The 22,320-nt window shown below is 41.2% G+C and overlaps 1 protein-coding gene across 1 annotated transcript in view; it reads left to right on the top strand.

Moving 5' to 3' along the window:
• Nucleotides 1-22,022, top strand: part of LOC129712931 (anterior gradient protein 3-like) — a 38,336-nt gene extending 16,314 nt beyond the window's left edge. The window contains exons 2-9 of the mRNA XM_055661718.1: nucleotides 14,792-14,843; nucleotides 15,019-15,180; nucleotides 15,299-15,362; nucleotides 16,148-16,200; nucleotides 16,364-16,440; nucleotides 18,839-18,902; nucleotides 19,004-19,087; nucleotides 21,651-22,022. Of these exons, the coding sequence (XP_055517693.1) occupies nucleotides 15,048-15,180; nucleotides 15,299-15,362; nucleotides 16,148-16,200; nucleotides 16,364-16,440; nucleotides 18,839-18,902; nucleotides 19,004-19,087; nucleotides 21,651-21,700 (525 nt within the window). The 5' untranslated portion in view covers nucleotides 14,792-14,843; nucleotides 15,019-15,047 and the 3' untranslated portion in view covers nucleotides 21,701-22,022. The remainder of the gene's footprint in view (nucleotides 1-14,791; nucleotides 14,844-15,018; nucleotides 15,181-15,298; nucleotides 15,363-16,147; nucleotides 16,201-16,363; nucleotides 16,441-18,838; nucleotides 18,903-19,003; nucleotides 19,088-21,650) is intronic.
• The last annotated feature ends 298 nt before the right edge of the window (nucleotides 22,023-22,320 follow it).

Consider the following 22,320-nt stretch of genomic DNA (forward strand, 5'->3'; position numbering starts at 1 on the left):
ACAGGGATTGACAAAGTTTTGGGTCAGTGCCATTTTTTGAAGAAGGTTCCCACCTCAAACATCAGCTATCCATGTTCTCCAGAGATGCTGCCTGACTCATTGAGTTACTCCAGCACTAGTTTTGTAAACCAACATCTGTAGTTCTTCGTGTCGATTTAACTCTTCTGACATCATTAGGTCTCAGTGTCCTGATGTACATATCTATTCTTCAAACCATAAAGCCCTATGTTTGCAGTGATGTTATCCAGGGATACTTTCAAAGCTTTTCAGCCTTTTACCACATTCCTGTTCATATTTAACGAAATGTAGAATCTGATAAGGTACATAAAATCAAGAATGTGATACACATCACATAAGGCATATCACATACTAGAAACAAAGTATTTGAATCAACATAACATACCCCAACCATGTTGATATATTATCTATCTATCTATCTATCTATCTATCTATCTATCTATCTATCTATCTATCTATCTATCTATCTATCTATCTATCCATCTATCTATCTATCTATCTACCTATCTATAACTAAAACTGATCTTGTGCTGTTCCGGTTTGCGTGTCTTTTCTATTTGCGCAAAAATGGTACGATTTTTCAGATCAGTTTCAACTTTAATTGTCATTGTCAATGTACAGTACAGAAACAACGAAATGCAGTAGAGACAATGAAATGCAGTCCTTCATCAGCTCACTCACCGATCTCCTGTGCTGCGAGTGCAACGAGTTTGTTCCGATCAGTAGTATATTGTAAAAGATAGCGAGGTTTAAAAATCGTAAAAACCGCGCGTGCACTGATTGATCTCCTCTCCTGCCAGTCAGCGCCGCGCGGATTGGCCTCTACTTCTGTCACTCCCCTGAATGGTCCGCCCCTTCCTGTGCCATTGCATCTTTACTGGAGCTGAGGGACACTGCGGGTGACCAGCAGGGGTTTTCGGAGGGACCGGAAGCGGTCCGGCCTGGCCCGGCACAGAGTGGGAGATGTCGCCAAACAGAAAGCGGAGAGTCTGATCTCGGCGGAGGAGAGCGTGCAGCACCCGCTGGAAGTCCCGAACACACCGCCATCGCAATGCCCCGCAGCACCGACCCCTTCCCCTCTGGTCCCCTTGCTGGCTCCTGCCCCCCTCCCCTTGATACCCCCCTCTCCCCCCATGGTTCCCCCGTCTTTTCTCCAAGCTCTCCCCCCACCCCCATACCGCCCCCTCCCCCCACCCACACGCCTACGCGGCACAGCTGCTGGTGCTTCCGGGCCGAGCCAAGGTTACGAGGCCTGGCTGATGCTCCTCCCAGGGCATGCAAGAAGGGGGAGGAATGGCATCCTCGAGATCCTGGGGAGGTGAGGATGGAGTGTGGGGGAGGAGAGGGGATAGAAGGTGAGAAGGGGAGTAGGGAAGGGAGAGGAGTTGTGGCGGGAGGGAGTGACTGAGGGTAGAGAAGAGGAGAGATGATGTAGGGATTAGGGGAGGTAGGAGGAGAGGAGGAGGTGAGGAGGTGAGGTGGGAGAGGAGGGGGAATAGAGGGAGAGGAGGGGGGGGGAGTAGAGGAGGGGGGAGTGGAGAATAGAGGGAGGGGAGAGGAGGGCAGTGGGGGGGAGGGGAGGAGGGGAGTAGGGGGGAGGGGAGGAGGGGGGGAGGTAGGAGATAGAGGGATAGGAGGGAGGGGGGAGGGAGGGGGGAGGGAGGGAGGAGGGAGGGAGGGAGGGAGGGAGGGAGGGAGGGAGGGAGGGACTGAGTGTAGGTGAAAGGAGAGGGAGAGAGAGGTGAGGGAAGAATTGGGGGGAGGGGAAAGAAGAGGGAGGGTGATGAGGAGGTGGAGAGAGTGCTAGGGATGAAGGGAATGAGCTGCGCCTGTGCAGTTGATGGCTATGCGTGAGTGGTGGAATATTGTGTTGGGGACCAAGCCTCCTGTGTGACAGGGACCGAACGGGTTCCACTTAGTCTAGTGGTATGCTAAATATGCAACATAGAAGATGAAGGAAATAACCTGTTCAGCCTATCCTACAAAGTTGTAAAATGTGTAGGAAGGAACTGCAGATGCTAGATTACACCAAAGATAGACACAAAATGCTGGATCAGGTAGCATCTCTGGAGAAATGGAATAGGTGACGTTTTCGGTCAACACCCTTCTTCAGACTGAGAGTCAGGGGAAAGGGAATCAAGAGGTGCTGCGTGTCTTGCTGAGTTGCTTCGACATTTATGTCCATCTACACAGTTGGAATGTTGTAACAGTCATCATTCAAGCTATTTGAGCCTACAGCTCATTGGAAATGACCAAAACTAATTCAACAGATCAAAGGTATCAGAGGTATCAAAGGTATTTTATTGGTCACATTCACATACACCTAGGTGTAGTGAAGTGAAATGCTTGCCATTTTGCAGCACATAAAGAAGGAATACAGACATAACATTAATAAGAGTTTTAAATATAAAGAACATCCCCCCACAATGGTTCCCACCATGAGGGAAGGCACAAAGTCCAGTCCCCAACCCCAGCTCACCCATAGTCGGGCCTATTGAGGCCTCCACAGTTGCCTCTACGGAGGCCCGATGTTCAAGGCTGTTCTCGCCGGGTGATGTTGCTCTGGCATCGGGAGAGTCCTCTCAGCGGCTTGGGAACCCTGGAACGGCCGCTTCCGTACTGGAGACCGCGGCTTCCGAAGCCAACAAGGCCGCGCAGATTGGAGCTCCACAACTGGCGATCTCGTCGCGAGATCCCAGGCTCCTGATGTAAACTTCAGCGCCGCCGCCCGCAGCTGATCGCTCCACAGTCCCGCAGCTCCGCGATGTTTTCCTCAGCGATCTTCAGCTCACCGGAGCTCCAACGCGGCGACCCGGGCGAGGGGCATCGCCCGCTCCGCGATAGCGCTCCAGCGCTGTGCCGCCGCCGAAGCCGAGGTTCAAGGCGGTCCCCGACAGGAAACGCCGCTCCAGGCCCACTGGTAGGCCGCGAGGACGTGTCGAAGCTGCAGATGTAATCGTTATAATAATTAAAAGAAAAGAAAATGCTGGTAGCACTCAGCAGCTCAGGTAACATCTGTGGCAAGAGAACCAGAATGCACATTTCAGATCAACGACCCTTTATTACAAACCTGGAAAGAGAGAAAAATACTTATTTTTAATTTTCAGAGAGGGTTTGGGATGAAGCAAAAGTAATATATCTCTGATAGGGTGAGGCTAGGGTTGCCATGGTGATAAACTGTTGACAAAGTCATCGGATTTATACGTTTTCGAGGTTGTTCGAAGTGAGAACACATAGGAACAGGTGAAAGCTGTGGAGTGCAGGGCTGAAGGAAATATTCAGCACCAGGCAATACCAGTGGTGGGGAGAGGGATAGGGAGAAAGAGGGGTGGAGAAGAAAAGAAGGGGGCGGGTGGGTGGAAGAAGAGAGGGGGAAGGGGGATGGGGAGACGGGGGGGGGGGGTAGAGAGAGCAGGGTATAGGGGGGAAATGGGGGGTGGGGGGGCAGTCGAAATTACAGTATGCAGAAGCAATTAAGGTAAGTTACCGCACGTTGTTGAGTTACAACATCCCCGGGAGGAGGATAAGGCCCAATTCCTCAGGCTTACTTACGTTTGGCCACAATGTAAAAATGCAGGAGAGCATGACCAGATAATTGGGAGTGGGAGTGGGATGGAAAATTAAAGTGACAGGCAGCTGGAAGCTAAGGGTCACTCCTACAAACTGAATGCAGGTGCTCCACAAGGTGAGCACACAACCTGCATTTGGATTCTTTAATATATAGAAGCCATGTCATGATCACTAATTGCAGTACATTAATTTGGAAGAGGTGGAACTGAATGAATGCTTCACTTGGAAGAGCTGTTAGGACATGCGAATAGTGTGAAAGGATGAGGGATATAAGTAGGTTTTGCAGCTTCTGAAAAAGGGAATGGTTGATGGAAAAGCAAGAGAAGACCTGGTGGTCATAAAGTGAATAGTCCGATTGAAACGGTGGAAAGGGAAGGGATGGAAATGGTGGAATCTCAGTCAGGCTTTGGAAAATGTATAAATGATCCACTCAATACAGACGCTAGGGAGATGGAAAGTGATCTCAATCCTTTCAGCTGTGATCTCATTAAAGTACAAACTTTTCATGTTAAAACAAAAAGCTTACAGGCCAATCATGTTAAAGAATTGCCAAACCAGGAAATAAAAATTTCCAGTTTTAACGTAAAATGAAAATATTTAACACCATAACGCTACCACAGATAGGGGCGAAGATACTTAGCAGGTAGTCAGGCGAGTTGTTCGTAAACTTTATGCATACCGTTTCTCTGAAGTGGAGAAGAAGCAGGTGGGCCATGGTTCTACCTGGTGGGCCATTAGGTGTCATGCTTAAGGTTTGGATATTCAATTGTGCTTTCTCCAGGTGCCCACAGCCTGTGCTTGTACAGTGGAAGTGGATAAGTTTATAATCTACAATTGCCTGCGCTAAGAGGTGGTCGCTATGGTAGTCATAGAGTGATAGTGTGGAAACAGGATCTTCAGCCCAACCTGCCCACACTGGCCAACATGTGACAGTTACACTAGTCCCACCTGCCTGCGCTTGGTACATATCCCTCCAAATCTGTCCTATCGATGTACCTGTCTAACTGTTCCTTAAAGGTTGGGATAATCCCTGCCTCAACTACCTCCTCTGGCAGTTTATTCCATACACCCACCACCCTTTGTGTGAAAAGGTTCCACTCAGATTCCTATTAAATCTTTTCCCCTTCACATTAAACCTATGTCCTCTTACCTTAAACCTATGTCCTATGATCAGAAATGTGGTTCATTTTCTCTGGGATCTCATTGTGGCTATTTATTACAAAGGATGTGGTACACCAAGGCCAAGTTGGTAGAGAACATTGTCTCGTAAATAACAACAAAGTCATTGCATGTTTTTAAATATTTCAATTGTCAGATAATTTGAATTAGAAGATTTAATATACAAAGTATCATTGTATGCTTTAGACAACATTCCAGAATAATTTTATGACTTTTTGCTCTGATCGTGAACTAATATGATGCGGCCTAGGACTGCTTCTATACTGAGTGTTTATCCATTCCCTCCACAGATGCTGCCTGACCTGCTGAGTTACTCCAGCACTTGGAGCTTTGCTCAAGATTCCAGCATCTGCAGTTCCTTGTGTTTCCATCTATATTTTTAAATGTGCTTCTCCGCTCAGGGCAAGCAATAATTTGACCTTTATTTCAATTTATGCCTTTTTTCTTTTTATTCAGTCAAGCATTAATCTTTACTCACAAACATCAACCTAATTTTTTTTAGCTGTGATAGAAACCTTGCTGTGTGCCGTCTGTGGCTTAGTGTGACTGGTTGGCAATCAACAGTAGGAATCTCTGTCCATCTATTCACTTCTCAATATGCATGATGGTGCATCTGATTACAAATTAATTTTTGCTTGGAACAGTTTCCTCAATTTTATCCAGGTTTGTTCATAAGCAAGTTAAATTAAAATCTTCACTTTGTTTTCCATGCCAAAGTAAATGAACATTTACCGGATGACCTAGCACTCTAAACAAAAATATAGCAATAAATGACTGAGAATCTGCAGGAGCGAAGCACCTCATGGTTGATATTATCATATGCCCTACAGCTAGAAAATGCTTTGGTGTATGGTGCTGAGCAAATGGCAGGCTTGGTATCACAATCTCTGCTGTACTTGCTGCAGGTAAATGTGATGAGTTGATAAAGTGTTCTCAAACCCCCCCTCTCTCACCAGATGTCTTTTCTCTTTCCAACATTCTCCTGAACAGTCCCCTCCAGGAATTCTGACCATTGGCAGCTGCCGGGAGATAAGTGAGTGGGATGTGATGGAGGTAGGCCCTCTTTAATCTGTCTTCATTGTGAAAGAAAGGAGATTTTAGGTTTTCAGCATCTTATTGAATGCCCCTTCTCCATTTTGATTGGTCACTGAGATCCCTGCTGCGTGGGTGTTATATTTTCCAAAGAAGCTTTGATAACCTGCTGGAAGTGCTTTCTCTGACCTCCAAGTAACTGCCTGCTTTGCGAAGTTTTGGATTTAATTTTGTTTAGAGATACAGCATAGAAACTGGCCCTTTGGCTCACCAAGTCCACGCCAACCAGTGATCAACCCATACACTAACACTATCCTACACACGAGGGACAATTTTACAATTTTACCTCAGCCAATTAACCTGCAAACCTGTACATCTTTGGAGTGTGGGAGGAAACCAGAGCACTCGGAGAAACCCCATATGGACGAGGAGAATGTACAAACTCTGTATAGACCGCACACGTAGTCAGGATCGAACCTGGGTCTCTGGTGCAGTAATATTGCAACTCAACCATTGCGCCACCGTGCCGCCCTACATTCTGTGTTTCCTGTTTCCAGAGTCTTATATTGGGATTGCAAATCTTGTGGTCTTTCCAACGGGACTGACCAAGTGCAATTAGGGTCTCACTGCTGCGGATTTTGGCCTGAGAGATGATGCCGATATTTTTTTTGATGAAACCACATATAAAAAGTACTGGTGAATTTTTATATCAATGTTTCCCTTTGTTGATTGGTGATTCTCAAAAAATAAGTATTCAACATTATCAAACACCTTATCATGGGCCTTTATTTTCAGAGGATCGAATTGTGCAGGGAGTTTCAAGAAGAGTTTTGTACAATGGATGTTTAGTTTAACGCCCATTATTTTTGTTAGTTTAATACCCATTATATCCGGGTGGGCGGCACGACTCACGTTGCAGCGGCCTCTGCAGTCCGTCTGTCTTTTTTTATTTTTTGTCTCGTTTGAATGTAGTTATAGTATTATTTTATTTTTAACTGGGTATGTGTGTGGCTATGTGTGTGGGTATGTGTGGTGTGTGGGGGGGATGTGGAAACTTTTAAATCTTTTCCTTCTACGGCGAACCCGACCTTTTCTTTGTCGGGTCTCCGTTGTCGTTGGGGCCTAGCACAGTAGGCAGCCTCCAACCGGAACGACCTGGGGCTCCAGTCGCGGAGCCTGCGGACTTACCCACCATCGCGGAGCTGGCCGAATTCGGAGCGGGAGGAGCTGTGGTGGCGCGCTGCTGCAGCCCAACCCCGGAGATTCGGAGGCTCCAACCGCAGGTCTGGTGGACAGTGACACCGGGAGCCCGCGGGTCCCTGGTGGGAGACCGCTTTTCGGGGCTTCCGCAACAACGACTTCTCCCGCCCGATTTGCGGGGTTGAGGATGACCTGGAGCGGGGCCTTACATCGCCCGGCGTGGCTTTAACGGCCGTGGGACTTGCTAGTGCCCGCCAGGGGCTCCAACACCAAGACCCGGAGCGGGGCCTTGCATCACCCGGCGTGGCTTTAATGGCCTCGGGACACTTACCATCGCCCGCCGGGGGCTTTGACTCTGACATCAGGAGAAGAATGAGGAGTGCAGGGGAGAGATAAGACTTTGCCTTCCATCACAGTGAGGAGGAGATTCACTGTGATGGATGTTTGTGTAAATTGTGTTGTGTCTTGGTTCTTTTTCTTGTGCAGAAACCAAATTTCATTTGAACCTCAATGAGGTTCAAATGATAACAAATACATTGTATTGTATTGTATTTTATTGGATTGTATGTTTAGAGAATTAATCAATGATGCCTTGGAACTTAGTTTCTTCATGTACAGGTACTTTACTATCACCAACATACTGTAGCCTAGTGGTTGAGGTTGAAATCACAGAGTTTCCTATTTTTCCTGAAGAAGCGTGTCTATAGTATCCTAAAATCTAAACATAGATATAAAAAGCTGGAGTAACTCAGCGGGTCAGGCAGCATCTCGGGAGAAAAGGAATAGGTGATGTGTTGGGTCAAAACCATTCATCCAACCCTTCGGAAATGCTGCCTGACCCAATGAGATACTGCAGCATTTTATGTCTCTTCGGTGTAAACCAGCATCTGCAGTTCCTTCCCACTCATAATAATCTAATCACATGATTTGATTGACATGGGATGTTCACTAGGTGATTGGGAATTTTTTATATGACCCATGGCGCAACCTCTCAGATTAAATCTAATAACCTCTTGCAGAACATAAGTTGATTTGGCTATGCTACATGTATTAATGAAATCCACACATTATTTTAACGTGGGTAATAACTAAATATGATAAATAACTTAATGCTTTTAGCAAATCCCAGGCAGAGCATCATTGAACTATAATTCCAAGTGTAAAGCATACTCCATGGATCTATTACAAAAAAGGATTGAATCTGTTGATACAGTTTATCACATCATAGGGGACAGCTGTATTGTTCATTATAAGCTGATGATGAACAATATGATGCACTTCCTCTATTGTCCAAATATTCGGAAAGTGCATGTAATAAATAGAAACTAAAAACAAAATATTACTTTTTCACTGTTGTCCATTCTGTTTGGCTGCTATCATTTGTTAGTATTCTCCCTCTGTTTATGTTGATCTCCAACAACATACACCCTCAGAATTATTTATAATGAAATTATGAACCATGTTACATGCTGCGACCAGCCATAACCATCACAACAGATCATTCATATCATGAAACACATTTTATTTTGATAATTACACAATTTTCTGATTGATGCAATGCAAATTGATGCAGTAATTAGACAATATTTCAATTATTTAATAAACATTCAAATATTCCTTCAATTATGTCAATTTCCAAACTAGTTGCTAATATGAATTATGTTGGAATTAAAATCTGCCTGGCTCCTATCTGAAGATTGACCGGTCAAAATAAGTAAGAACATTAAATGTGCTTGAAATCTACTTGCTATAAAATCTCGTTAGAAGTACTTGAAAATGTTTATGTGCTCTGGTAGAAAGTTTACCAAAGTTATTTGGGGTGTGATACTTCTCACCCACAAAGAGGCTAAAGTAGTGAATCAGCACAGGGGCCATTTTGAATAAAATTAGAACAAATGAAACTTTTGACCAATAGCAAAAAGACAAGTTTTCCTTCAATTAAATCATAAAATGTGGTTTGATATACATAGTCTTTTGAAAGGATGCCAAATTTCCAACTCAGTTGATGTCTCTAATTCACCCAGGGAGTGGTGAAACCTGTCAATGCCGCCAGCATTACTTTGTTTCTCACAAGCAGGAGGGTGTGGTATCTTAAATGATGACGTTGCAGATTTACAACATCTTGGCATTAATTATGTTGAGGTTTATCCAATAATATTTATTTCATTTGGATTTCTAGAACTCATTCTTGCTTTCAGAACAAACCCACTGTAAAATGTGCAAGCATCCAGGTGAAATCTCACAGACCTTTCTTTTGGTCTTTCCACTCATCTCCCCTGTTTTTGCCATTTTAAACCTGTTTCATTTCTAACTTTACAGTTCAAAGAAAAGATGACTTGAAACTTTAACTGCTTCTCGATTCCCACTGGTCCAAACAGAAACTTTCTTCATCATTCTCTCTTACCATAATTTTGCTAGAGAGATACGATAAGAGGTAGAAATTAAACAAAGATCTATATTCACAAAGAGAACAAAAACGAAAATGCTGGAAATCTGAAATAAAAATGTTAAATGCTGGAATTATTAGCAGGTCACGCAGCATTCGTGAAGAGAGAAACATATTGAATACTTCATATCAAGAGTAATGAATCAGGATTCAAATGTACTGAAATCGAGCTTTGCACAACAGTTTGCACAAGGATGGCAGAGAAAATGACCTTCCATCCCCCTGAAAGATGGAGAATCAGGTGAGAATCATTCCATGGAGACACAAGGAACTACAGATGCTGGAATCTTGAGTAAAACACAAAGCACTGGAGTAATTCAACATGTCAGGTATAATTTCAGGAAGACGGGGATAGATGATGATTTGGGTCAGAACCCGTCTGTAGAAGGATCCTCCAGAAATGCTGCCAGACCTACTGAGTTACTCCAGCACTGTGTTTTAATCAAGGCTCTATCTCAGGGATCTTCTGTTTAGACATGGTGTATCTTCCACACTGGGATTTATATCGGATATATAATTGTACTTCCCGAATACACAATCCCCATGCAATCTGCGGTAGGGCTGCTATTCAATTAAAGAGAAAATAAAAGGAATATTTATTCTTGCATTTTTGAAAATAACATTCTTACTCTCAATCCTTTTCAAGGAGACGTACACCACTCACTCTGCTCAATTGCATATTATCGATAGACTTTGTGAAATCTTCACAATGATGAGCCCATTGGTCTTTGACAGCCAAGCAGGAGAGCTTCCCTGTGATGCCTGAATGTTATTGGGGTCCACAGTGAAGGGTCCACATTAGACTATCATGTCAAGTTGCATTTATCATTACTTATAGAATCAGTTTGGGTCCCATGCATATAATTGCATAGTTTTGACCTTATTTCTTTCTCATCTAAATTTCCTGCCAGTATCTAACCTTTCTGATACTTAAAAAAATATATATAATCTATGTCACTAGTCTGGGACCTGAGCAGAATTAACCAAACAAGTAGGAGCAGGTTGAAAATGACAAGCCATTTGTTACAACACATTTCACCATGATTGAGTTCTCTTGTAAGAAACCAAAAAACCCCCATAAAATAACATCAACACAAAGCCAGGAATTTTGCTCCCTGAGCCTTTCAGGGAGCAAATATTATTGGATAAAGCACAAGGCATTGGGGGTTCAGTATTGATGTGGATAGAGAACTGGCTGGCAAACAGGAAGCAAAGAGTAGGAGTAAACGGGTCCTTTTCACAATGGCAGGCAGTGACTAGTGGGGTACCCCAAGGCTCAGTACTGGGACCCCAGCTATTTACAATATATATTAATGATCTGGATGAGGGAATTGAAGGCAATATCTCCAAGTTTGCGGATGACACTAAGCTGGGGGGCAGTGTTAGCTGTGAGGAGGATGCTAGGAGACTGCAGGGTGACTTGGATAGGCTGGGTGAGTGGGCAAATGTTTGGCAGATGCAGTATAATGTGGATAAATGTGAGGTTATCCATTTTGGTGGCAAAAACAGGAAAGCAGACTATTATCTAAATGGTGGCCGATTGGGAAAGGGGGAGATGCAGCGAGACCTGGGTGTCATGGTACACCAGTCATTGAAGGTAGGCATGCAGGTGCAGCAGGCAGTAAAGAAAGCGAATGGTATGTTAGCTTTCATTGCAAAAGGATTTGAGTATAGGAGCAGAGAGGTTCTACTGCAGTTGTACAGGGTCTTGGTGAGACCACACCTGGAGTATTGCGTACAGTTTTGGTCTCCAAATCTGAGGAAGGACATTATTGCCATAGGGGGAGTGCAGAGACGGTTCACCAGACTGATTCCTGGGATGTCAGGACTGTCTTATGAAGAAAGACTGGATAGACTTGGTTTATACTCTCTAGAATTTAGAAGATTGAGAGGGGATCTTATAGAAACTTACAAAATTCTTAAGGGGTTGGACAGGCTAGATGCAGGAAGATTGTTCCCGATGTTAGGGAAGTCCAGGACAAGGGGTCACAGCTTAAGGATAAAGGGGAAATCCTTTAAAACCGAGATGAGAAGAACTTTTTTCACGCAGAGAGTGGTGAATCTCTGGAACTCTCTGCCACAGAGGGTAGTTGAGGCCACTTCATTGGCTATATTTAAGAGGGAGTTAGATGTGGCCCTTGTGGCTAAGGGGATCAGGGGGTATGGAGAGAAAGCAGGTACGGGATACTGAGTTGGATGATCAGCCATGATCATATTGAATGGCGGTGCAGGCTCGAAGGGCCGAATGGCCTACTCCTGCACCTAATTTCTATGTTTCTATGTTTCTATGTTTCAGAGAGAAAAACAGATCACAAACCAATACAGGGTAGGGTAAATAGTTAGAACCTTTCTCCTAGGGTGGAAATGTCCAACACTAGAGGGCATAGCTATAAGGTGAGAGCAGAGGCAAGGGGCAAGATTTTTTACACAGAGTAGCGGTGGCCTGGGATGGAGATGGAGGCGGATACGGTTGTGGCGTTTAAGAGGCTTTTAGATAAACACGTGGAAGTGCAGGGAATAGAGGAATATGGATCATGTTCAGGCAGATGAAATCAGTTTAACTCGGCATCATGTTTGGTACAAATATTGTGGGCCAAAGGACCCACTCCTGTGTGAACATGTTCTATGTTCAATGTGACACATTATTTACCCATATTTACATGGTGTGAAGCACAAGAAACTGCAGTTAGTATAATCTGGAGCAAGAAATAAACTACTGGAGGAAGTCAGCAGACCAGGCAGTACAGTATCTGTGGAGATAAAAAGGATGGGCGATATTTGGGCCAAGATCCTGCAGCAGAACACATGGTGTGATGTCTGTTGCAGCCACTCTCTTTTTTAAAAGTGGGCGATAAATCCACGTTCTACACTGGAGCCCAAATGTTTCCCCAACTCTTGGGAAATATAGAAACTACTTTTACATTTCTATAAGTTAAGCGCATAACTTCTTTTCCCTCGTTATTTTTCTAATTGAAATAAATTGACGAGATGAGCACAATTTGAATTCCTTTATTTTTACATGCATCCCATCATTTGTCCTGCCATAATTACTTCCTCAGCAAACTCCTACAGCTATAACTTCTTGTTCTATGCATTAAATTTAAAAATCAGCATTTAACTAATTGGTCATATTTTAACTTTCCTGTCTGGATGCAGTTGAAGGCACCCTTCATCTTCCAATGGTTCAGTAAACACTTTTTTATTTCCTTATTCACCATTACATTCTTTCAATGTTCATCTCTGAAACAACTCAAATTCTCTTTCATGTTTTTCTTTTCATAATGTTCCTAATTTGCTTTGACCATGGTCTTTAGCTTCCCACTCTCATCTTCATCTAAATATCCATTGCGTGACATTTAGTTCACCACCCCCACAGCCTTGTTTCTTAGTCCAGTAAAGCCTCAAAATTGTTCTAATTGAGCCTATTTATGGTTTGGCCAATTTTTATCTTTGCATGAGCATTACAACTGATTTTCCAGAGCTTCCTCTGAATCCATATTGCCTTAATTTATGTCCCTGCATAAATATTTTATCTTTCCACCTCCTTATCCAACATTAATGCCCCTCATGATTGTGCTTTCGCTTGGTCAGTATCTTGTTTTTACACAGCATCTTTAATATAGTATAATATCCTAAAATAATTTAACATGAGTGCTATCAGACAAAATTTAACACCGAGCTGCATTAGCTGATATTAGCAAAGGTATGTAAAAGCCTGGTTTAATAAAAGGTATACCTCAGGAACACTTTAAGTTGACATAGTTTTCAAAAATAATGTCAAGTAACATCCAGTGAGTGAAAAGCTCAATACTTGTGTCAGTCATGCCAGAATTCTGCGAAGTATTACGAGATTTATTGATCACCTAGGCAGAGGCAGAATTATCACCAGCACTTGACATGCTTTTTGATGCAATAAAGTGCTGGATTTCAATTTGATTTAACTTTTAAAGAAATTGCCGGTTGTTGGTTATGATAAACAAACGGATAATGTGCATTTGCGGTTTTGAGGAAAGGTGTCTTGAAAGGTGAAGGGTGCCTTCAACTGTATGCAGATAGGAAAGTTAAAATGGGATCAATTGGTATGTATTAAGTGGGAAATTATTTTTAAACAAGGTCCATTACGTTCCCCGAATAAGAATTTATAGCTGAAGGAGGTTGCCAAGGAAATAATTATAGCAACATTAATATTGTGGCAAAATTAATCGCACAAAAAACACGCATGTGGATGATGGAGGTGAGGCAGCATAGATAACAAATAATACATAGTTCCTCCATTAATGTTAGAGATGAATTATGATTTTAAAAGCTTTGTGATTACAGATTTTAAAAAAAAATTACTTTGACTAATAGATTGAAAATCTGGAGAGTAATTGAAAGCAATGATGTAGGATATTTTGTGGACTTTCAAACCTATTGTTAAAAGTGCTGCTTGAGATATTAGTTGATACAATTAAAGCAAAGACTGTGACAAAGGAGTTATTGAAATCAGATAAGAAGTGAGTTCATGAGTACTGGAGCTACTGGACTCATTATATGAATCACATTTGATTTTTATTTATATCCATAAATAATCTCTACACAGGCAAATATGAATGGATTAGAAAGCTAGCGAAAGAACACAGTTGAGAAAAGTAGAACATTCTCAGATACATTTTAGGATGATAAATGAATGGCAATTCCCATTAAATAAAGACAGAGTTGTTGTTTGGGAAACATTTGCAGACAGTGCCAGAAGAAGCTAAAATTGAGGTTGAAGAAATGCTTGTTGTTTATCCTCAGCAGTTGATTTTTGGAAACAAAAAGTGTAAGGAAAGATTGATTTTAAATACTTTTTTTGCTTTAAAAATATATTCTTTCCAAATAAAATGCATTTTGTGTATCAAAATATGAAATACGTCCAAATGTTACTGCATATAATATTAGAGTCATTCACCTTAACAAAAGATTTGAAAGTTGTGAATCAGCTCAATGCTCATTAGAATACAATTAAAACTATTATCATGTTGCCCGTAAAACTTTCAGCCAATAGCAGAGAGACCAGTCAGCTTTCTGAATTATCTACAGACACTGATTTGAATTACCCAATCTTTTGAAAAAGTGCCAAATTTCCTAAATAATGCATTATTCTTGCCCAAACTTGCAAAATCGCACCTAAAGTACCTTACTTTGAAAATCAAGAGCTCAAAAAGTTTAAAAATGGACATTGGAATTTACAAAGAAGCAAGTAAATGTTCTAAGCAAAGCTCACTCTTCCTGTGTTTTCCAATTGGGGAGGGCGATGTAAGGATGGCGACCAATGGGGAGCAAACTTCGTGTATATATTTGGAAAGCTAACACGCCTGAATCACAGCAAGGTCTTTACGGCTCTCAGTTCCGAGTCATTGACAGCTCGCCACAGGTAAGTTAGAGAGATAAACTTTAGTTTCTGATGTTTACCCAGAAAAGGAAATCACTTGCCTCAATATGAAATATTTTCTGGACTTTATTTCCGTTTTCTCACTTTTTAATTATTTACAAACGAGTGCACTTGACAGAACTCGTTACTTTGCTAATTATGTGTTCTGCATCTCCAGCAATTTGCGTGAAGTTGAATCTCACCAGAATGTCTAACCTTTCACTCTCGCTGGTGGTGGTGCTGGCTGCTGTGTCGGTCTGTCTGGCCAGGGGCCCTGCTTCAACGAAGGCTGCCAAGGAGCCTGCAAATGAGAAGAGATGTCCTCCCAGCCTATCCAGAGGTAAACTTGCAACTTCTCTCCTCACATCTGACTGGGTTGCATCGTTATCTGTCCATGGAAGCTGCTCTCCTTCTCCGTGCCTTCATGGTAATGTGTGCACCTTTTATTTTATTTATAGGATGGGCCGACGAAGTTAATTGGGTTCAGACCTACGAAGAGGGTTTGTTCAAATCCAGAAAGAGGTACTACTGTCTTTTTAGCTAAAGGCGCTCTCTAGTGTTGGCTGGAGCTACCCGCGCACCTGTACGTTTCAAACGAACCTGTAGTTTCGATCCTCTATACTTGCACATCTAAATCGTGTTGGATGCTATATTAGTGAAGCAAACTGAGAGTGATTGGTGATAAGAACCACGATAGCTGCATGAAGGTTTAGGAGAATAGAGTAAACTTTGGGGAAATGGGTGGAACCTTGCAAGTGTGGGCTAAAGGTGTTTAGAGATACAGCGTGGAAACGGGTGAAACTTTGGAAGTGTGGGCTCGGAACCCGGAACAGGCGGTACAAGGTGTTTAGAGATGCAGCGTGGAAACGGGCCCCTTCAACCCACACCCAGTCCGCGCCGACCAATGGTCACTTGTTGGTCACTTTGTGAACAATTTACAGAAACCAATCAGCCTCCAACCCTGCACGCCGTTGCCGTGTGGGACGAAACCGGAGGGATGCATTAGGGAATTTTCCATGGGAGGAAGAGATTGCACAAGTTCTATAGGGGAGGGGGGAGGGGGAATACAAGGGATTATAGAAGAGACATGAACATGTAGCAACCAATATCTGAAGTAAGAAATAGAGTTCCAGTTCCAACACATTGGCCCATGCTAATAAAAGAAATGGCAGAGGGGTAGGAGAACACTTGTATGTTTTAAAAACTGTAATATGATAATTAACAAAAGCCTTATTTATTCATTGACATGGACTACTGTGCTGAAATTGTGCTTGCTTTAAACTGAATATTTGTCTGTTGCATTTCAGCAACCGGCCCTTAATGGTGATCCATCACTTGGAAGAATGTCAATTCAGTCAAGGTCAGTGGTCTCTTTGGCAAGCAATTAATTCTCATTATTCTATTCGTCAAAGTAGCAATTACAATGTTTTATTTTTGGTATGAAAGATCCAATGGCACTTATCTGCAAACGTTTGTTGAAGTGCACTATTTCTAAATTCTTCCTTGTATCTTCTCCTTAACAGCCTTGAAGAAAGCATTTGCTGCGAATGAAGACATTCAGAAAATGGCAAGAGAGGACTTTGTTATGCTTAATCTTGTGGTAAGTTGGGGGGGTGTTTGAAATCTTTATATATAATAGTGAGCAATAACAGTGCCAGTTTTGAAAAATATTATTATTCAGTGTGTAAATTAAATCTTAACTTTCTAACATTTTATAGAAGTGCCATTTTCAGTAAAAGTAATGCCAGATTAGCCTTCTCTATATGAAAGTTGATATTTGTACAATATTTTCAGGCATTGCCTTTGCTGATTAAACAACCCGGTTTCTTTCATCCACCATGGTGTTCTGTGGATTAATCTTGTGGCGTTTTAATGTACTGGCCCATGGTCCTTTCACTTTCTTAGCCAGCTCCATTAGATATGGTGCAATAAGACAAAATACATTGACTGCCAATGTAGAAATTGCTGTATTGTAATTTGACCTCTGTTTGAGCATTTTTAGTTTAACATTTTCTATTATCACTCATTGGCATTCTACACTTCTTGAACTTGAGGTTTGAATCTACTAGGACACTTTAAGTTTCTTAATTTTATCCTGATTAACTAAAGCGTGGTGAAATATTGCGTCTATATCAGTATGCATGAATCCGGTTATCTACAATTCGAGTGCCAATACTAAGACTGCCCACAGATTTTGATTAACTTGTTCTGTAGTATCGAGGCTGATTCATTCAATCATAGGAAGCCACACAATGCTGGAGTAACAGGCAGCATCTCTGGAGAGAAGGAATGGGTGATGTTTTCAGTCAAGATCATATTTCCCCAGTTTGCAGATTTAACTAGTTTATTACACTGATGTAGTTTAAATTATTGTCACAGGAGATAACATGAAAAAAATATTCGGACACTACTCCAGCACAGAATTTTCAGTTAGCAGCTGGTTGTCCACTTGCCATTCACACACTTACTGTCTGTGGGCAAGCTCCCTACTAAAATTCCTTTTGTAGAAACCATTTTCTTCATCAAATGCCTGCTCTGATGTATATTCTGTCCTCCATGTAGAAGTGTCAGAACCAGTCCCTTTTACGGAAACGTCTGATAGCCAGTTGAACCATAGTCCTGGCTTTGCTGCAGAGATGTAATTAAACATTAATGAAGCTACTAAACCACTAAGAATTAAAAATAAATAATAATAAAAAATTATAAAAAAATTTAAGTAAACTCCAATTTGAAAGTGTACAACTTGACCTTTGGGGGCCCTTGCAGCATTTCACAGCAAAACAAAGTTTGAAATTTTAATAGTGGTAGATTAGAAGTTTTCACTTTAATTTGACCAAACATTGAAATGGCCACTATGTTATATCCGTATTATTTAACTACATGTTGGATGATACCCTCCATAGGTTAACTTTTGCATGGAGCCATGCATACAACCAATGTCAAATTTGGCTCCTTAATTGGAAAAACTGTCTGATCCCAACGAATTTAATGTTTGGAGAACTTTAATCATTTCTGTGTCAATGGGTACGTGAATAGGAATGGTTTAGTGGGATATCGGCCAAACATGGGTAAATTGGATTAGTTTAGATGAGGCATCTTGGTCTGATGGATGAGCTGGGTTGACGGGCCTGTTTCTGTGCTGTATCTCCAAGACTACTCCAAATGCAACTCCAGGGATGCTTGCAAAACAACAAAAAAGTTAGAAAGATGTGCAGAAATTATTTCTCCTATCCAGTATCTAAACAGTAGATCAGATTACAGGCTTTAATGCAACTGTCTTGCAATGTTCAAACTCCTGTTGATACTCTTTGGAATTGCACTCTCCATTCCTTGTGGGCTTCCAAGCCTTTTTGAAAGATGAAAACTAATATTTTCTGTTGTATATCATCATGCACATGCTCAATACACAAAACTAAGACTAGATTGTTCATTTAAATACACTGCAGTTTTGTTTTGCACATCAACATAGCATTACTAAAGCCCGTCCCACTTTCACAACCTAATTCGCGACCTCTTGCCGAGTTTGCCCTTGACCCGTACTTGCAGCATGGTCGCCACGAGGTCATAGGAGGTCTTCGTAACTCTTCCTCATGCTTGTGAGTGGTCTCCGCGTACTCGTAGCAAAAGTAGGTAGTGGCGTTTTTTCCAGCCTGATAAATGTCCGCAAGTTTTTCTTTAAAATGTCGGCATGGAAAAAATTGATACTTTTGACTCGTAGATAGGTCGTGATGGTAGTCGTGGGTAGTTGTAGGTCGGTAACTGGCCCGAGAAACAAAAATGCAAACATTACATAATTTTATCATGTGATAATTTTCCACTCGTAGCTAGTCGTAGTTGGTCTCAGGTAAGACTGAGGTCGTAGGAGATCTTTTACTTCGGGGAGTCAACACGACCTTGACATTTTTTTCAACTCGACTAGGGTCTTCTAAGTGGGATGGGTCGTTAATACAATCCAATTTGGTGGTGTTATTGTGAACAAATATTCATTCTCATTCCAGTTCGAAACAAATGACAAAAACCTACAACAAGACGGCCAATATGTTCCCAGAATCATCTTCGTAGGTAAGCATTGTTAAATGTTTGGATTTGAATTGTTATACGTATTTGTTGGTACTTGACCACTGTAAATGCAAATATTGAACATTGTCTTTCTTTGAATGCAGATCCCTCTTTAACAGTGAGAGGAGATATTGTAGGAAAATATAGCAATCGTCTATACACCTACGAGGATGGTGACATTGATCGCTGTAAGTCTAAAGTGCTTCAGTTAAACTAATGCAAATTCATTGTTACAATCTGTTAACCTTTTGTATTCCATTATCTGCTTTTTAAATTCAATGCTCACTGGATTATGAGCACTTAGAACGTACAATATGAGAACAGGCCCTTAAGCCCACAATGTCTGTGTCGAACATGGCGTCAAGACCAAATTGTCTACCTGCACATAATTCGTATCCATATGCCTATCCAAAAGTCTCTTAAATATCACCATCATATTGGCCTCCACAAACGCCACATTCCAGACATGTGCACATGCATGCTCTCAGCCTGGTGTCCGGGAGGAAGGAGATGGGGATATTGGAATAGAATGGCTGTAGGAAAATTAATAGGACACTTGATAAATAACACAGTAGATCATTTAGTGGAGGTCGGCTTCAATGGTTAATTTTTATTTGTACTCCGGTAAAAAAAGATTTACTATCTATCCCTATGCTTCAATACTTGTCTATACTTCTATTGGGTCTCCCTGCAAACTCTTGTTTTCCAGAAAAAGCATTTATTGCAGTGATGCAGATTGAAGGCAATCCTGAATTTGCCTTTACTATGAATGGGCCCAAATTGATTATTATGTTGGCATTTATGGCTTTAGTATTGTGGAAGCTCTTGGAATGCATCTGCCTGTGGGACAATGTCCAAATGGCACAGTGAAGGCATAACTGTGGGAACTCTTATTTCCCAATGTGTGCATCCAGCAGGCAAGGCTCCAGGTTGGAATCTCCTGGCCTCCTAGACATTCCCCACTGGTAAACTAAAAATGTTGCATTGGCATACCTGTTTTTTATATATCTGGGTTCTATTAGTAATTCATCACTTGAATTGAGTGACATTCAAATTTGTTTAAAAGCACACTTTTTTTTAAAATTGAGTTTCAAAGCACACTTTTCATTAGATTGAGTCTCTTGTGTTATTGAAGCTACTAAAATTTAACAGGATAAGTAAGAATTTCAAACTATGGCTACTGATCCATAGATCAATAACTACACATAATTGATTAATCTTTTTTTAAACCAAAAGCTTGCTAGAACAAAGATTACTCTCTTAGATATTGCAGTGGAAGAATTAATCTATTACCAGAAATAAGAAAATTATATATCTTGGTATAAGGTGTTCAGGGTGAGGCTACATTGCAGTTCTTTCAGCAAACCAGTGATATGCACTGGGCTAATAAATTATTACCTGCAGCATAATATTCCACAATTCTGATTTGTCCTTCTAAAGTTAAATGGAAAGACAAGTAATTTAAATTGCTAGACCTAAAGGTAATTTGAAAGATCAGATTTGCTTCCAGGAATCAACTATTATAAAATTAATTGCAATTTTAGCTCACTGAGATTATATTGGCCTGGAACCTGGAACATTTGTAAAGTGATTTGCTTTACTCATGTAAGGAAATGTATGAATCTATGATATACCCGAGAAGTATACATTAGAAGAGAAATGGATAGGGTACATAATTCAGTCTTTGCGATTTCTACCCTGTGATAGAACATGTCTGGAAGTGAGGGGGGGGGGGGAAATTGCAAGAAAGTTTCTTACATGGGTGCATGGATTACATAGCCAGAGTATATGGTAGAAGCAGATCATATAAGCAATGTTTAAGAGACACTCTGACATATAGGCAGGAAGGAGATACTGTCTAATGTGCTGACAGCTTGAATTAGTTTAGATTGGTGACATGGTGGGCACAAGGGCCTGTTCCTATACTGTACATCTGCCTAGTTGTTCCCTGTGTGAGGTTTCGTAGACTTTCTAGTAGGGCAATCTGGAGATGCTTGTAGACCAGACCAGGGAAAAATAACAAATTCATTTTTCTGCAGGGATCTAAGACATGGATAGGTTTTTGCCACTTTTTTTTAGTTGGCAACTACTAATGATCATGCACTCATTTATTTAAATTCCTGAGCTGCTAGTGTAAGATTTGAATACATATCCTTGGCTCAAAGAGCAAAATACATTTGGATTCTATAAAACTGAAACACAAAAAATAGTTCAAGTGAGGCAGTTATCATTCGAAAAATAAACTAATTACATAAAATACATTTTATTGGTATACTGATCCATAAATCAATAACTACAGATAATTGATAAATAAACTCTGCCCACTAGTTGAATAAATTAACCCAAAGCTTGAATACCTTTTTTACAATAGAGCTAAAGGTTAATTGCATTTCTGTAAAACTTAATTTAAGTTGTGCATTTCTAATCATGAATTTGATTACAGAAGTCTTGAATATTAAGTTTTCCCACATCACATGGCTCTTGTGTCAAAGACCAAATATTAAATACTCTAGCAGTTTGACAGCAACAAATACTGGCTTGCGATAACAAACCTGCACCTAGATTTTACACTGGACCTTTTATACCACATGAGTTACCTTTGGATTTTCATTCATATCAGTGGCATATGGGTTGGTAAAATATGAACTTTGTATCTTTTGAGTAATAGGAAGTTGTAATTGATGGATATCTATGTGATAATGAGTCAATCTACTGTCCTACCTAAAATGTTTTTTTTTTCCCTTCGTTTAGTGAAAGCAAACATGGAGAAAGCCAAAATTCTGGTGAAGGTGGACTTATAAGACATTGAAAGTCATTTAAGAACCTTTAAGCTTTAATTTCATCTGTTCACACTTGTAACCACAACCAGCACATTGTGTCGACTCTGTGTATTTGCTCGTCTCAATACGGCATTGATGTGTGCAGTAAAGGTGTAAATAATGTACTCTCAATATTGGGTATTTTAACATCAAGGAAAGTTATTTTATTAAATCTTTTGATACCACTGTGTATGTGAAGTTTCTAAATATGCCTTCATCCAATTAAATTAAAATGAAAATAATTGTATTTCTTAAGTGACATTCACAACCCTTTTAAGTACAATAAAACATTTATGCAAATTTACCACTGTTTGATATGTTAAACTGAAACTCTTAACTCCTAATAATCACTTAGGTGATTTTTCAAGCGATTGTCAAGTCACCGGCAGTCGCCTGAAAAACCAGCGACTGGAACAGCGACTGTCAGAGTGAAACATACACACACACACACACACACACACACACACACCGCTTCCAATACCAGCCCGTTATGCAGGCGGGGGACAGGGCAAGTGGGGGGAGCACTGTCTGAGTGAAATTCACACGGTGCAAAGCCAATGTGATACAGGCACACACCGCGATGAACAGAAAGGTTGGCTAAT

Source organism: Leucoraja erinacea, chromosome 2, assembly GCF_028641065.1.
Source record: "Leucoraja erinacea ecotype New England chromosome 2, Leri_hhj_1, whole genome shotgun sequence".
Lineage (NCBI taxonomy): Eukaryota > Metazoa > Chordata > Chondrichthyes > Rajiformes > Rajidae > Leucoraja > Leucoraja erinaceus.